The sequence below is a fragment of the Felis catus genome, chromosome C2 (genome assembly GCF_018350175.1).
Source record: "Felis catus isolate Fca126 chromosome C2, F.catus_Fca126_mat1.0, whole genome shotgun sequence".
Taxonomy (NCBI): domain Eukaryota; kingdom Metazoa; phylum Chordata; class Mammalia; order Carnivora; family Felidae; genus Felis; species Felis catus.
In genome coordinates this window covers 47,932,501-47,948,270 of record NC_058376.1, presented here as the reverse complement: position 1 = coordinate 47,948,270, position 15,770 = coordinate 47,932,501, and the positions used below count along the sequence as shown (strand labels likewise).

Below are 15,770 nucleotides of genomic sequence, written 5' to 3'. Positions count from 1 at the left end.
ATTGAGACCAGGCTTTAGTTTAGAAATCTGTTCCATGAGTACCATCACATGGAATCCTCAACAGTCCTCAGAGACATCATTCCCATTTTGAGGCTGATGAAACTGAGGCTCAGAGAGGGAAGGGGCTTGTCTAAGGTTTGCCCAACTGCTCTTTCCCTGCTCCTGCACAGTAACATCAGAGCCCAGTGGGTGGAAAAAAAACTCAGTCTGCTCAAAAAAAAAAAAAAAAAAAAAAAAAAATCACACACAAGCTGGTGATACTTTATTATACAGAGAGGTTGGCAAAGGACAGCTTCAGTTTTGTCAAAGAATCTCCATCAAAAATTTCTAGTGATTCATCTGGTGATGCAGTTAACATAATAAAACAATAGCTGATATTTACTGAGTGCTTGCAATATTCCAGAGCTATTAAACGAGATGCAAATCCCATAAAAACTGGAATTTTCATAGGACCCAGACTTAGAAAAGGCCCAGCTTCAAAGATTCTGACTTGCACAGACTGAGGACTCCCATTTCCAGAAGTTCAAACACCTCCTTTCTTATCTAAAAGAGAAACAAGAGGGGGAAAAAGAGGTTAAGATCAAGAAAAGATAGTCTTGGTGAATAAATTCAACCATCTGGACATCCTGGTATTTAGATAGCTGTTATGGAGGGCAAAAATCCTAACCTGTGTTTTATTCAGAGTTGAAATATTTACTTAAGTAAAGGAAGAGATACTATATAAAACATCAGTTTCATTAAAGTGCCCTTTTGTTACCATTCAAAATAAAATCTCATTTAAAAAATCTTATACAAAGATGTTTCAAGGTACCCAAAGTATGCCTAGATTACACACATATTTCAATATAGGATAACTGACAAGAATTACATCAACATAATAAAAATAACTATGGATAAAAAGGTGGTTTTTTGACACAATTTCTTATAATTAGAAAACTCATGGTGGATTACTCAGATTTAATATTATAACTGAAATAATTAAATATGGCCTCATGTGCCTAACATCAAATTTGTTAAACTGGTTTTAAAAAAACCCAGTCAGTTCAGGGGACAGGATGTGTGTGTCTATAGGAAACTGAGAAAGTTGTCTTTTAACCTGTACTGATATCTGATATAACTCACTGATTAATCATAATCAGGTTTGGTCATTCTGGGGATATATATAGTTTTATGTGGTAAATTAATTCATTCAGCACATTTGGAGAATTAATTTCAAATTCTTTGATAGTTACTGCCATGATGGTTGGTGACTGGCAGTCATGTTAAGTATTGCACAAACCCTTTTCTCTCCAACAGATACTTCTAAACATCAGGCTAGCTTGAAAAATTAGCTCCATGGTACACAGTAGGTGGAAAATCAATTTTTCATATTTTGATGATACTAGATTACTTTCATAAATATATAATAAGCTAATGCTTATGTGGCCACAAAGGCATTCAACCAGTTTTAATTCACTGAGACAGCAAAATAATTTCCCTACCCCAAACCAAAATAGCCCTCTATATTAAGTGAGTGAGGTTTTGGGTATGGGAGATGCAGGCCATGAGGCAAGTTTGTGCCCCCGCTCCCTAGCGCATCTGTAAAGATGAAAGACAAAGATGACTATGTCTCTAAAGCAAGGCACACAAAAATATGCCAAGTCCTCCAGAGCTTCCTGTTTCTCAAAGGTACAGTACAGATGTGGTCCCCAGTGGGGCAGAAGCCACTGGTCATTTAATGAAGAAACAAAGCTGATTCCTACAAAAGATATGGAAAGGATACAGTTAGGTCTGAGGGGTGAGATGGACTTTATAACTGCAGTTACTTCAGAGTTAAAAGACAGGAAGAATTTCAATGGCCAGAATTTTTGGCTCCCGATGTCAATGACTTTATTACTGTGTTTGAACTTAAGCTCAAGCTGAAGAAAAAAAGATTACAGGCTGGTTACACGGTACCTCGGGAATGTCCATCATCCTCCTCAACTTCTGATCTCTCCAGTTCCAGTCAAAAACCAGAAATTTTAAGGGGTTCAAATTAAGGCCACCTGAAAGAGACAGAGAGAGAGAGAGTTGCTACAGCAAAACCTTATGATAGAAGCTTATCCAAATGACTTTTTAGTCTCCAGGTTGCTTTTTGCCTCATTTGCTGTCCTCTCCCCCAGCAACTAATCTCTACACACTAAGTGCAGCCCTTGCCTGATGGAAAACAAATGCAGAACTCGGAGATTGCTTTCCTTATAATCTTATCACTGATTCTGAGGGAAGCAGAGAAGCTGCTAAGCTCGTCAACTGCTCAAATCCTGGCAGAGAATCAATCCCAAGACTCTGTTTCATGAAGCCCCAGAGGGTGAAGTCTCATTCCTGACAAGAATTTGATAAGATGGATCCTGCAATCTAGGTGTGGCCTTTCAGAGGAATTGAATCCAATGGAGTCTGAATGACTCTGAGAAGGTGAATGGACAGAAGGATGAGGCTGGTGTTTGAGGTTTAATTTTAGGCAGAAAAGGAGGTAAATATGAATGGGTTCTATTCAAAGTGTGCTACCCTTTGAGAAGACTAGCAAACCACTTAAGGACTCCATTTCTGTCTTCCTATCTATCTAGAGACAATTATGGAATGTGGGGCTGGAGGGGACTTCAGCTATTGCCTGTTCCTCAGAGGTCTCAGAGTTGGTCACAGTTAGTTTTTCCCACTACCCCAAGCTGTTTCATGTGACATGTGGAAACATAACTGAAGCCTTCCTCTGCAGTGCTTCCCCTCAACTCTTCTCTGTGATTATTTCAGTATTTCCCCTTCTGTCCAAAAGACTTTTTCATTCTTCTTATAATTATAATGACTCCTATTTAAATTTCCCTCTGCAAAATTAAAAATGATAAATTGAGAAGGACAATGGGTTGGTAGTCTACCCTTAAAAATAACTTACTGTTGCTGGGAGAGCAAACAGATAGTCTCTCAGGAAGGCACTAGAGCATTATATAATAGAAGATTAAAATGCTTACTATTTGATAAAATAATTTTCTTTCTATGACATATCACTAAAAAAACATCAGAAACTTAAATATAGTTAATGGGGCACCAGCATAGCTCTGTTGGTAGAGTATGTGACTCTTGATCTTGGGGTTTTAAGTATGAGCCCCACATTAGGTATAGAGATTACTTAAAAACAAAATCTTTTTTTTAAAAAAGAAATAAATATAGTTACTTGCAAAGATGATCATTGAAGTATTATTTATAATAGCAAAAATTTAGAAATAATCCAGGTATCCTATCTAATTACTAAAAAACAATATAACTTGGGGTTAATACCCAAAAAATATAAAGAACTTATGCAAATCAGCAGCAAAAAACACCAATTAATCTGATTTAAAAATGGACAGAGGAAATGAATAGATACTTTTCCGATAAAGACATTCAAATGGCCAATAGGTACATGAAAAAGTGCTCAACATCACTAATCATCAATCATATTATCAAAAACCCCCACAAGACATAATAAGTGCTGGTGAGGATGTGGAGAAAAGGGACCTATTGTGCACTGTTGGTGGGAATGTAAATTGATACAGTCACTATGGAAAACAGCATGGAAGGATACTCAAGAAATTGAAAATAAAACTACCATATGATCCAGCAATTCTACTTCTGGGTATATATCCAAAAGAAACGAACTCACTATCTCAAAAAGGTATCTGAACCACTATGTTTATTGCAGCGTTATTTACAATAGCCAAGACATGGAAACAACCCGTAGTATTCATCAACGAATGAATAAAGAAAATTCACACACACACACACACACACACACACACACACACACACACACGGGAATATTATTCATCCATAAAAAGGAAGGAAATCCTGTCATTTATGACAACAGGAATGGACCTTGGGGGTATTATGTTAAGTGAAATAAGTCAGACAGAGGAAGACAAATACTGTATGATCTCACTTATATGTCAAATCTAAAAAACCTAACTCATACAGAACACATGGGTGGATGCCAAAGGGAGAGGGTGGGGAAAATGGATGAAGATGGTCAAAAGGTAAAAACTTCCAGTTGTAAAGTAAATAAGGTCTGGGGATGTAACGTACAGCACAGTGACTGTAGTTAATACTGTACTGTATATTTGAAAGGTGCTAAGACAGTAGATCTTAAGAGTTCTCATCACAAGAAAAAAATTTATAATTATTTGAGGTGATTGATGTTAACTAAATTTATTGTAGTAATCATTTCGCTATATATGTATAAAGTCATTCCATTGTACACACTGGACTAATACAATGTTATAGGTTAATCATATCTCGATAAAACTGTAAAAACAAGTAGAATATTATGTACATATTATACAGCCATTAAAAATTAAAAATTAAAGGGGCACCTGGGGGGCTCAGTTGGTTGAGCGTCCAACTTCAGCTCAGGTCATGATCTCACAGCTCGTGAGTTTGAGCCCTGTGTCGGGCTCTGTGCTGACAGCTCAGAGCCTGGAGCCTGCTTCAGATTCTGTGTCTCCCTCTCTCTCTCTGCCCCTCTCCTACTCTCTGTGTTTCTATCTCAAAAACAAATAAAAACATTAAAAAAATTAAAAATTAAGACTATTTCATAATGAGGAAAGTCCTCATAAGATATGCTAAGTGGAAAAGGCAAGTTATAAAATTATGATATATAGCATGATCTCCACTTACAAAAATAAGTATATAAATGCATAGAAAAAAGACTAAAGGAAATATATTCAGTATTATCTAACAAGTGATTTTCTCTAAAGTGATATATTTTCTTTTCTGTGCTTTTTTGCATTTTTGAAAGGCTCTTATAGTCAGAAAATCTGCTTCATTATTAGATTAAAACAATATACTTCTGTCTATAATTGTACAGATTCCATGCCATGGGATATCTTTCGAAGTCTGGAAACTTTCCTTAATATATTCTACATATAAACATGTTGAGTCATAAACAGCTACATAAAACAAGTTATGTGCCATTGCTTTGTTACATTTCCAGTTTCTAGAGGGCTGGGATTGGTCTCTTTAAATGCTTTGTATGTAGCCTAACACCTGTGGTTAATGAATATTAAATCATGCATCCAATCAGAATCAGAAGTAAAAGTTATTTTCATTAGTATTATAAAAAATCAATAGATCCTTAAATGATTTTTTCACCCCTTAAATGAAATAAGCTTTCACACTGAGTCCTCACTACTCTCCAGAAATCAAATCTCAACAATCTGTATGCAGAGTTTCGTTTTCTCTTTCTCCCTCTCTCTCTTTTAAATATGGAGAAGAGTGGCCCTATTGCATGGGGTTCCTGGTGACATACAGACAACCATCTGGATTCGAGGTGGGGGAGTGAAGTGAATCTTTGGCTAAGAGCTGTGCGAGAGGCAGGGTCCATCCCTGGACCCTCCTGCTGCCCAACCAATCTCTCCCAACTGTCTCACAGGTAGGCTATGAGTGCCTCTCATCTGTTCCTTCACTACAATGCCCTCCTATGTCCACAAGACAAAAATCCAAACTCTTCAACTTAGTGTTCAAAGTCCTCCCTCCACAATCTGACTTCCTTTCGAGTTCAATCACCAGCTACTAAAGCCCACAAAGTTTCCAACCAAGAAAGTTATTCTCTTTAATGAAAATAATAACTAGCATTTATTGAGTCCTTAGGGTGTGAAATTCTTTATTGGCCCTTTGCTACCATATCAATCCCAGGAGGAAGATACTATCACTATCCCTCATCTGAATACAAAAAAGATTTAGAGAGGTTAAGTAACTTGCCAAGGTCACAGAGCTGGTCAGTTGCTGGATCTGGGATTTGACTCTGAAGGTCTGAATCCATGAGAGCTTAACACTGTATCTCAGTCATGTGTATCTGCCTGCCCTCTTCTGATTCAGTGATTCTCCTATTCCTATTTTTCTCACATTTCCATACTTCAAAGATCCTATTTTAATCCTCCTTATACTTCAAAGATCAGTTAAAGACCCTTTTCTCTGTAAAGCCTTCCATACAGATTCAGCCTCCATAATAATCTATTTCCACTCTTATAGGACTTGGAGGTGCTCATTTGGCCCTTGGCATTTAGTGCCTCATTTTGTCAATCTCATTCTATGTATATTTATCTTTTCAAGGATCAAGAGCTCTTTGAGGGGGAAAGCCTCTAAAGCTAGGAACGCCTAGACTAAGAGACTGTGGGACAGCCACTTAATCCTTCAGAGCTTCAGAGTTTTCTCTTCTATGAAAAAAAATAAGCTAGCATGCAAGGGTGCCATGAATATTTACTGAGATACATAGGAGTGTGTGGCATAGCACCAGTGCAAGTAGGAACTCAAAAACTGTGCTTCCCTTCCTTGTCTGGGGTTGCCAAGTCTGTCACTTCTTTGTAATTGCACAGACCTTTGTACATAGTGGGTTCATTTAACCATGGGTGATTTTCATCTGGAAAGAAACACTAGTATTTTAAGCTTTTGTTTGCTTCTTGGCAAATGACCATCTCTATATTAGTTATTGCATTGATGAACATATTACTTTTAGATATATTAAAAAATCTAGGAATAGTTCCAACTGTAACAGAGTTCTATTAGTATATTAAATAAGTAATTTGGAAGTGAGTATTGAAAAGAAATCTTTAATCAGTCTGGCAGGTAAAACAGGTAATAAGATCATCAGCAGATTAACAAGTTTTAGGCTACTGACTTTGAGAGAGCCAACAAATTATAAAAACCCAGCGGTGGATGTTGTCTGGAATACTTTCTGGGTAAAATACTAAAAGAGAAATGAATTTGGGAGAAACACTCTAGAATACCCGTATTTCATCCATAGAAACCTCATTTTAGTTTCAACATGTTTTATATATAAGCCCTCAACTGAAATGGAAGTCTTGGGGAACCAAGATTCAATTAATTAAGAGAGAAATAATCAACTCACCTAGCTCTACAAATTCTAGAGGTTGCAAACTGGTGGAAATGAATTGTGGATCCACTAACCTGCTTAAAGCAAGTGGAATCTGAATGTGTGTAGGTGGGCACATGTACTGAAGTTTGCCACAATCCTTACCATCCCCTACTGCTTCACACCTGCCTGCTAGCTCTACCGACACAAAGCTAAGTTTCCAACTCCCCAATCAACACAGAAGCCTGGTTTCATTATATCACAAATGTGGTTTCCTAAACTCACATGGGGGGTAAGGCAAACTCCCAGTACTAAGTAGGCATATCAGCGCCTCTTTTCATACCTTGTTTAATGAGTTCTTTAATCCTTCCTGGAGTTCCTACACCCAGGTGCACAACACGCTTCTCCAGCAACTTTACCTGCTCCTGGACCTATTTATTGCAAGACAGAAGAGAGGAAAGAAGAGTCTTTAGAAAGTGCAAATCATAGGCCAATTTAGAGCACTTTATCCAAAAGTTAAGGAAGTGAAAAAGCAAATGGGCTACCCTTGTTTAGGCTCAACATTCAGGGCAATGAAAGTTAAAGTCAAGATAGAAAACCATTGCCCTATAAAACCGGGGAATCTTCAGAGAATGCAGGGGTCAGATCTCAGCGTCTGTAGAAAAATCTTGGCACACAGAGGAGTTGTGACTGTTGTGGGGGCAGGTGGGCATGCAGAAGCAGGGAATGCAAAGAACACCAGAATAGTTGTTAAATATGTTATATAAGAACAAAGAAAATATCAGCTAAGGAGATAAGAAAAAGCTGGGAGTGGCCTTTAAGGATAACTTACATTGCCCATCAGGAACCACAGGCCCTTGCTTACCTTTATGTGTTTTGCAAATAATTTCATAACTTTGCTGTCTCCTCTGAATGCTGTCATCGACCTAATGAAAAAAAAAACACATTATTGCCTAAGAAAACTTACCCATTGCAGGCCACTTTGACTACTAAAGTATTATGTTTTGCTTTATTCAAAAGAATATGGCATTTCTGTGTTTAACTATAAGCACATGCATGTGTGTCTGTGTGTGTGTGTACACAAAAAAATTCCGAGATTTTCAAGTCAGCCCCACTCCGGAAGGAAAGTGAGGAAGTTTTTTATTCAGGATGTATCTGGGTTGCTTCTAACTCTCATACACAAGGTTAGCTTTACTTAGGTTTCCTTGATAATTGAAAAATATGGATCTGCCCTTCACTTGTTAATACAGAATGTTTATATTTCAGGTCCCTGGCAGAGAATTTACCTTTAAACTCTGCAGTATAGTTCTCATTCAAAATTTAGTTGCAACAAATATCATAGAACAGTGATCTCAGACTGTGCTCTGTGGAGCCCAAGGGCATCTAACAAAAGGCTGTATGTGGCTGCTGTGGCAGATTGCTGGGAATGAGCTGGCAGGGAGGAGAAGGCTTATCTTTCAATCAGAGCAGCCCCCCCACCTTCTACTTTGCAGAGAGAAACTTTCGCCAAAATTTTACATGTGGAAATGCTTCTGGTATCAACGGGTATAAAAGTATAAAAGAAGGATCTTTTAATTGATGTTTGGTAATAGACCTAACAAGGGAATACTGCTCAGCAATATTATTTTCCTTTATATATCATGATTATGTTTTGAAAAATATTATTGACCAGTAGGAATACATGAGTTTGCAAGACAGTGAATTATGCTATACACGTTCTGTTGTGCTTGATTTTTACTCACACATAAGCTTTCTCCATGGCAAGGTTAACGAGGAAGACAGTTTAGGGGACATATTTAATGTTAATTCATGGTCCTCAAGAGAACAGATATTCTTAGAAAAGCTAGAATTATTCACCATTAGTCTTTATGAATAGGGCTTGTTGTGCTAGCTCAGAAATCACTTTTTGCAAATCACCTAACCTTGAAGTATATTATAGTATTACGAACGACACAGAAGAACACAGGATTGGCAAATGAAGTGTGACAACATAGTGCTTTTATGCCCTTCAGAAAAGTATTTATGTGCAGTAAAAGCTCAAATCAATTTGACGGTTTGTTTTTAGGAGGTCATCTCCAGGCCAACCTCTTTTGCCATCAACGTCTGAATCTGAAATGAATTCTGTGGTGGTAGTTTCTAGAAGACTGAAAAGTCAGTATGAACTAATATGATTTCAGAACCAGCAAGTACTGCCCCAGAAGCAGGTGGAGTCTTGAAGATCAATTGTGTTTAGAGCAGATATGTCACAAGAAACACTTGTTTTATTGAGAGGGTGTGTGATGCAAGTTAATGTGTGTGTCTTGTGGGGAAAGGAGAATTGGAAGAACTTAAAAACGACTTTTCTAAATTCATAATCAGATTAGTTCATTTAGAAAAATAGATGCTAAATAGCTACTGAGTGTCTACATTTGCACCTCACTTTATTTTTCTCCAGGACTTGGATTTTCCTTTGTTTTATCTCCTGTCAAAGTCTGGTACAGAGCCTGGCCCTGGAAGAGGGCTAGTCCCAGTAAACCCCTTTTAACTCTGAGGGCTCTTTTCCGAAAGCTCAATGTTACCACCGATCCAGTGGAAGGAAGCCTTTTTGTTTTTTCTACGAGAATGCAGTAAATGAAAAGGTATGTGAAAGCACTTAGTAAAGCACTGACAAATTATCTTTAAAACATAATTTTTATATATAAATTTTCAGTCCATTTGGAATTTATCTTGGTATGAGAGGCGAGATATGGATCCAAAGTTACTTTTCCAGATGGCTGCGTAGTTGTTCCAACACCATTTATTAAATAATCCATCTTTCCTTACTGATTTGTCACCTTTGCCACACGCTACATTTTCAAATGCATATGGGCCTGTTTCTAAACTTCCAATTATGTTCCACTGGTCTGATTTATCACGCATATGCCAGTTTCATACTGTTTTGATTAGTGAGACTCTGTAATATATATCCATTGGTAATCTGATAGATACTATAGGCATAGTATCCTCTCACTAATATTCTTTATCAGAATTTCCCCAGCTCTTTTTTATTCTGTATTTTCTCTTATGAACTTAGAACTATAGCTTATCTTTAAACTTTGAACTTTAGCTTATCTAGCTAAAAAACCAATTCTATTGCAGTTTCACTGGGAATCTGTGAAATCTGTAGACTAGTCTATGTAACACAGACATCTTTATAACATCAACTCTTCCTATTCAACAATATAGTATACCCTTTTGTCTGTTCCAGATCTTCTGAGTGGCTTGTATAATATTTTCTTGATATAGATTTTGGTAAGCTTATTCTCTGGTGTTCCATTCTTGTTATTATTTTTTTATTTTATTAAAAAATTTTTTTTGATGTTTACATATTTTTGAGACAGAGAGAGAGAGAGAGACAGACAGAATATGAGCAGGGGAGGGGGAAAGAGAGAGGGAGACACAGAACCCAAAGCAGGCTCCGGTCTCTGAGCTGTCAACACAGAGCCCCACACAGCTTGAACTTGTGAATCGTGAGATGATGACCTGAACTGAAGTCAGACGCTTAACCAACTGAGCCACCCAGGCGCCCCTCTTGTTATTATTTTAAATTAGGTCTTTTTTTCCATTATTTCTTCCAACTGGTTATTGCTCGTATTATTTCCTTGCTTTGACTCTTGCCCTCTACAATGCGTGTTCTCCACAAAGCAGCCAAAGTGATCCTTTAGAATGATTATTCAGATCATGTGACTCCCCTGCTCAAAATCTTTCGGTAACATTGCGTCCCAGCGCCTTTTGTGCTTCCTGTTCACTCTGTCTGGAATGCTCTTCTTCCAGACATCTGCTTGGCTTTCTCCTTCACTTTGTTCATGTCTCTGCTCAAATGTCATTCTCCTTGGAAAAGCCTCCTGTGACAACACTTTTAAAAGTAGCCCCCCACTCCCTTCTATCCCTTCGCTATGCTTTATTTTGTCTTATATAACTTGATACTACCTGACATTATGATGTATATTTATTTGTTCATTGTTACGTCTCTAGCATACAGAGCATATCAGCTTGACACGTATCAGTTATTCAAAAAAACATTTATGAAATGAATGGGTGAAGCATCCAACCTAATAAGCTCCAGGGCCCGGAGGGCAGAGCTGCAGATGATCAACATCAGGACCGATTTCTTCTCATTATGATTTTTCCGAAGTTTTACCCACTTAGGGCAGACTGAAAAAAGACCATTAGAAAAATATTACTCTAAATACAACAGAATAGAGCCCCCAAAGTAGCGTATTCTCCAATTATTCTTTGTTAGTATTTAATTAAAGTAAAATATAATGAGTACCATGTAGATTCTGTTATCTGGTTATTCTAGATATTAGATTAAAATGAAAAATCATTAACTTATAACACAAAGCACACAATATGCCAAGTTAGCTAAATATGATTAGAGAAATGTTAAATCTTTATATCTAAACTATTTCATTGTCAGCCACAAATAGATGACTACCTAATATGAATAATCTAGCTTATTACTGGCTATCCACAATACATGTTGAAAAGATGAAATTAGATTGTGCAATAGCCATGATCTGAGTTCTGAGCATGTGAACAGAATTTCACAATTTCACAGCTAGAATAGACATCACATGTCCAACTTCCTTATCTTTCAGATAACAAAATCAAGTCCCAGAGGAATACACAGTGACTTGTCCAAGGTCAAACAGCAGGGGCCTGGTACTAGAATACCAAGTACTAGAATACCAAGTACTAGAATACCAAGTATTCTCTGGATTCCTAGACCAATACTAATATTAATTTATTATAAACCAAAAATGAGACCAAAACCCAAATTCTCAAAGCCAGAGAAAAACAAGAATAAACATAAATAAACAGAAATTAGTACCAAGATGGACCTTAAGAGAAACCTCTATTTCAAATCCATTTTAGGTAGAAAGTTTTGCTTTTAAAGGTAGTTTTAGAAGTTTTTAAAGAGATGGATCTTGAGCACCTAGGTGGTTCAGTCATTAAGCATCTGACTTTGGCTCAGATCATGATCTCATGGCTAATGAGTTCGAGTCCCACATTGGGTGAGCTCAAGCCCCACTTCAGATAAAACATGAGCCCCACTTCAGGTGGGCCCTGCTTCTCTTTCTCTCTCTGCCCCTCATAGGATTCTCTCTCTCTCTCTTTCTCTCTCTCTCTGCCTCCCAGTCATGCCCTCTCCCTCTCTCTCTCTTTCTCTCAAAAAGAGAAGTAATGAAGTATTTAATGAAGTAATAACAACTTGGTGAATAACTTAAAAGAAAATCATAGTTTACTTACTTTCTTTTAGGTATGATGAAAGACTATGAGTCAAATCATTGGCCTTGAGGAAACAGGAGTCTAGAATATGACAGACATGATTTGTAGAGGATTTTGCCAACACACACATGATCAAAACAGATTAAATGAATAAGGATGTACAACATTAGTGAATGGGGGCTCATTATATATTTTAAAGTGTTGTCGAGTATTTAAAACAACAGCAGCAACAAGAACAAGTAAACTTTAACCTTTAAGCCATAATTTCTTAGAGTAGTGAAACAGACTAATGAAGTATGTTTATTTTTCAAATCTATGGAATAAGCAATACACAAAGGTAAAGGGGAAATAGCTAACACATCTATGTAGAGATGCTCAAACTCACTAGTCATCATAGAAGTGCCTATTAGTGCAATGATGAAATAATACTTTACACACACATTAGAATGGGAATTCTTAGACGGATAATACCAAGTATTGTCAAGGATGTAGGGTGATAAAACTCTTGTGAAATGTAGGTGGAGGTATAAACTGGTAATAGCTATTCTGGAAAGTACTAAAATTAAGTTGTATACACCCTATGACCCCATGATCACATTCCTGAGTAAATGATGGAAAGAAATTCTTATGCGGTCTATAAAGGGACATACACAAGTATATTTCTCCTAGCATTGTGATAGCATTTGTGATAGTGGGGAGCACAAGGCAACCCAGGTGTCTGTATCTAAGAAAATGGATGACCAATATGTGGTAGATAAAATCACTGGAATACTATGTAGCATTTAGAAGCAATGAACTTGATGTACATAAAACCAGATAGGCATATCTCAAAAAAGGTCTCAGTGAGAAAAAAAACAAAATGAAAATTTCAGCACATCATTTAGATAAATTGTAAAATGAACACACATACAATGACATGACATTTTACAAGCATATATACACATTTAAAAACATGTATTAACACATTAGACTGAATGCTATGGGGAATGTAAAAAGGAGTGTGGATTGGGGAAGAGTGGGAATAATGCATCAAAATACAACACAGCACCACAGTAAAAGACAATATAACACTTAAATAAAATATAGGGGTCTTGCTCAACCAAGGACTATCATGGTTTAGCAATTATGTAGTATTATTAACTCTGTACCTGAGATGTATAAATAAAAAAGGAAAATCATGTTTATCATTTTAATTCTTTCTACAGGAAAAAGGTTTTCGCTAAACACTGAAGAGTGCCAAGGAGTAAACTATTACTTAATTAAATGACATTTATATTGTGACCCAGCATATATAACTCATATTATGTAATTAACTTCAAAGATATTGCTTCCTATACCACCGTATAGCCTTTCATGGTCTTTAAAACTGTAATTTCCCAAGCCTGGATATGATCAGACTCACCCTAAGAGCTTTATAAAAGATATAGATTCCTGGGATGGACTCCTTTTGTTAGTGAGTCAGAATTCCTTGGGAGTGGGCTTGGGGATTTGCTTTTTAAGTTCTTGGGTGATTCAGTTGCTGCTAGCCTACAGGCATTTAGCACTGATCTAAACCACACTGCAGCCCTCAGGAAGTCAGCTGAGTTAACTCCAAGAGATTCCTGCCTCGAAACTAATTAAGTGCCCATGTGTATGACATTTGCAATGTACAGTGAACAATATTAATTGAAAAGACATGTTCCTGCCCTACAGACACAAATAACCTCAAATCAAAACCCTTAGACACTCGGCAAACAAATAGGAACAATCCTTTATGATCTATATCCACTTATATTTATGCCCCTGACTGGAGCCTGTTCCAAATAACCCACAGTGTGTCCCTCCTTTTACCTATCGTGGACTTCCTCTCTGTCCTTGGTCGCATAAGTGTACCTACTGGGATCTTTTCCTCTGAACGTTCTTACAATGCCTTATTCACTGTGTCTCAGAATGGCCTAATTTCTTAACTGAAAATAAAAACCTGTTCTTTTTATCTATAAAAGTAATTTTAACATTTTCCTTCCTTCCTAAACCGAGCCATGGCCACACATTCTTGCTTAACTACACAACTGAACTGTAATATAGCAATAATATAATGTAAACTCACTATGCAACTCAAATGACTCTTAAAGGTTTCCTCTGACCTCTGATTCTCTACAATACTAGAAAACTAAGATTTATGATGTTCCATAAGTATACAGAGTAGCAGTGACCCCACTATCTCACAAATTCTTCTGAAGTTGAAGGTATACTCTAACAAAGAACTATAAGGAAAAAGACCATTGAGGCAAACTTAGTTAAGCTTGGAAAGGAGGCTTTGTTATAACACTTGGTACCTGCGAAACAGCAGTCAGGACGTAGCTCTCCTCAAAAGAACTATACCCAGAGAGAAGTGGTTTCTAACTGCTGTTGGAGCCGTTGGGGTTTTGTGGGTCTAAAACTCCAGATCTCCCTCATGTGGAAATGCACTCCTTAAATTCCCTAAAGCGTATTCCTTTTGGAAAAGAGACAGGGGGCACTCCTGTCTCTAAATTCAATGTGCATTTTGTTTTCAAAAGCACATCACAAAGGAATTATAAAAATTCAGGGCACAGGAAGTTTTTCAGCTTCTTAAGTCTCTAGAAAGCATAAAGTTGTAATGGAAAAGGGAAATCAAGCTACCCTTGACCTTTTCCAATAGCAGTAATTAGATGTCCCTAGTAATCTAAAAATAGCTCATCTGAAACAGTGGCACCCAAACCTTGTGTGATTTTTATAACATCTCTTTTCTTTAATCTCCATCCAAAAGAGTTCCAGGATGTATCAGAAATTTCTAAATTAATTAAAATTAGTTGTTTCAAGAATTCTGCAATATCTTTAATTTAATTATAAATATTCTAAGGCAGTAGATCTCAAACAACAGTAGAGAATCAACTTGGGTGAGGGGTCAGCTTTGCTAAAAATGCAGAATTTTATCCCTATCTTTAGATAGTTTGCTTGAAAGTCTGGCCTGGAACCCAAAACACTACCATAAACACAAAACTGTAACTAGAAATCTGTGATAAGAACAACAACAACAAAACTAAAAGCTTACTGAAGCTAAAGTTCTTGTCTATAAAAGATGAGTAAATTAATGTTTCATATCTGTACTTTTAAATATGTGCTTTATCTTTATTTTAATTTAACTTCTATACCCAGTAGGGATTCTTACTCCTTGAAGAATGCTAAAAAAATGCACATTCAACAGTAGCCTTTTGAAAAAAATGCAATTACAAATCTTTCTATTAGATTGAACAAATGCCATTTAGCATCTTAATAAAGGAACCATTCAACAGTTAAAACTATTAGGTTGAGGAAAGGAGTATTAGCATGTGGAAAATACATCAAATTCAATGGCTGAGATGTAGCCATGAACCTTTTTGCTCCTCCTCATCAGGAAAATTGATATCAATAACACTGAGTCTTGCTACATGACTAACCTCAGAACAGTACAGAAAAAAAAAAAAAAAAAAAAAAGAAGAAGGGAAAAAAACCAAACAAGTCTGGCTGTACCTGGTAGGTTTAGTTCCTCTAACTCAATCACTGAGCGATTGCTGCTGTAATAGTCCTTCATCAGCTTCTGTAGGTCTTCAGGAGTCCCTGGTTTTGGCTCTGATTTTGCAAGAACATCAGTAATCTTCTTCTAAGACATGAGAAGGAAGAAAGAAAA

The 15,770-nt window shown here is 36.9% G+C and overlaps 1 protein-coding gene across 7 annotated transcripts in view; it reads right to left on the bottom strand.

The window, feature by feature from the left end:
- Positions 1–247: 247 nt before the first annotated feature.
- CMSS1 (cms1 ribosomal small subunit homolog) overlaps positions 248–15,770 on the bottom strand; it is a 381,638-nt gene continuing 366,115 nt past the window's right edge. For 6 of the 7 annotated variants that reach the window (XM_045036812.1, XM_045036810.1, XM_006935991.5 and 3 more), the window contains 7 exons: positions 15,614–15,743; positions 12,125–12,184; positions 10,924–11,026; positions 7,719–7,779; positions 7,197–7,284; positions 1,936–2,024; positions 248–543 (listed from right to left, as the gene is read on the bottom strand). In XM_045036812.1, coding sequence (XP_044892747.1) covers positions 460–543; positions 1,936–2,024; positions 7,197–7,284; positions 7,719–7,779; positions 10,924–11,026; positions 12,125–12,184; positions 15,614–15,743 — 615 coding nt within the window. In that variant the 3' untranslated portion in view covers positions 248–459. The remainder of the gene's footprint in view (positions 544–1,935; positions 2,025–7,196; positions 7,285–7,718; positions 7,780–10,923; positions 11,027–12,124; positions 12,185–15,613; positions 15,744–15,770) is intronic. The other variant, XM_045036811.1, reaches the window with a different exon arrangement.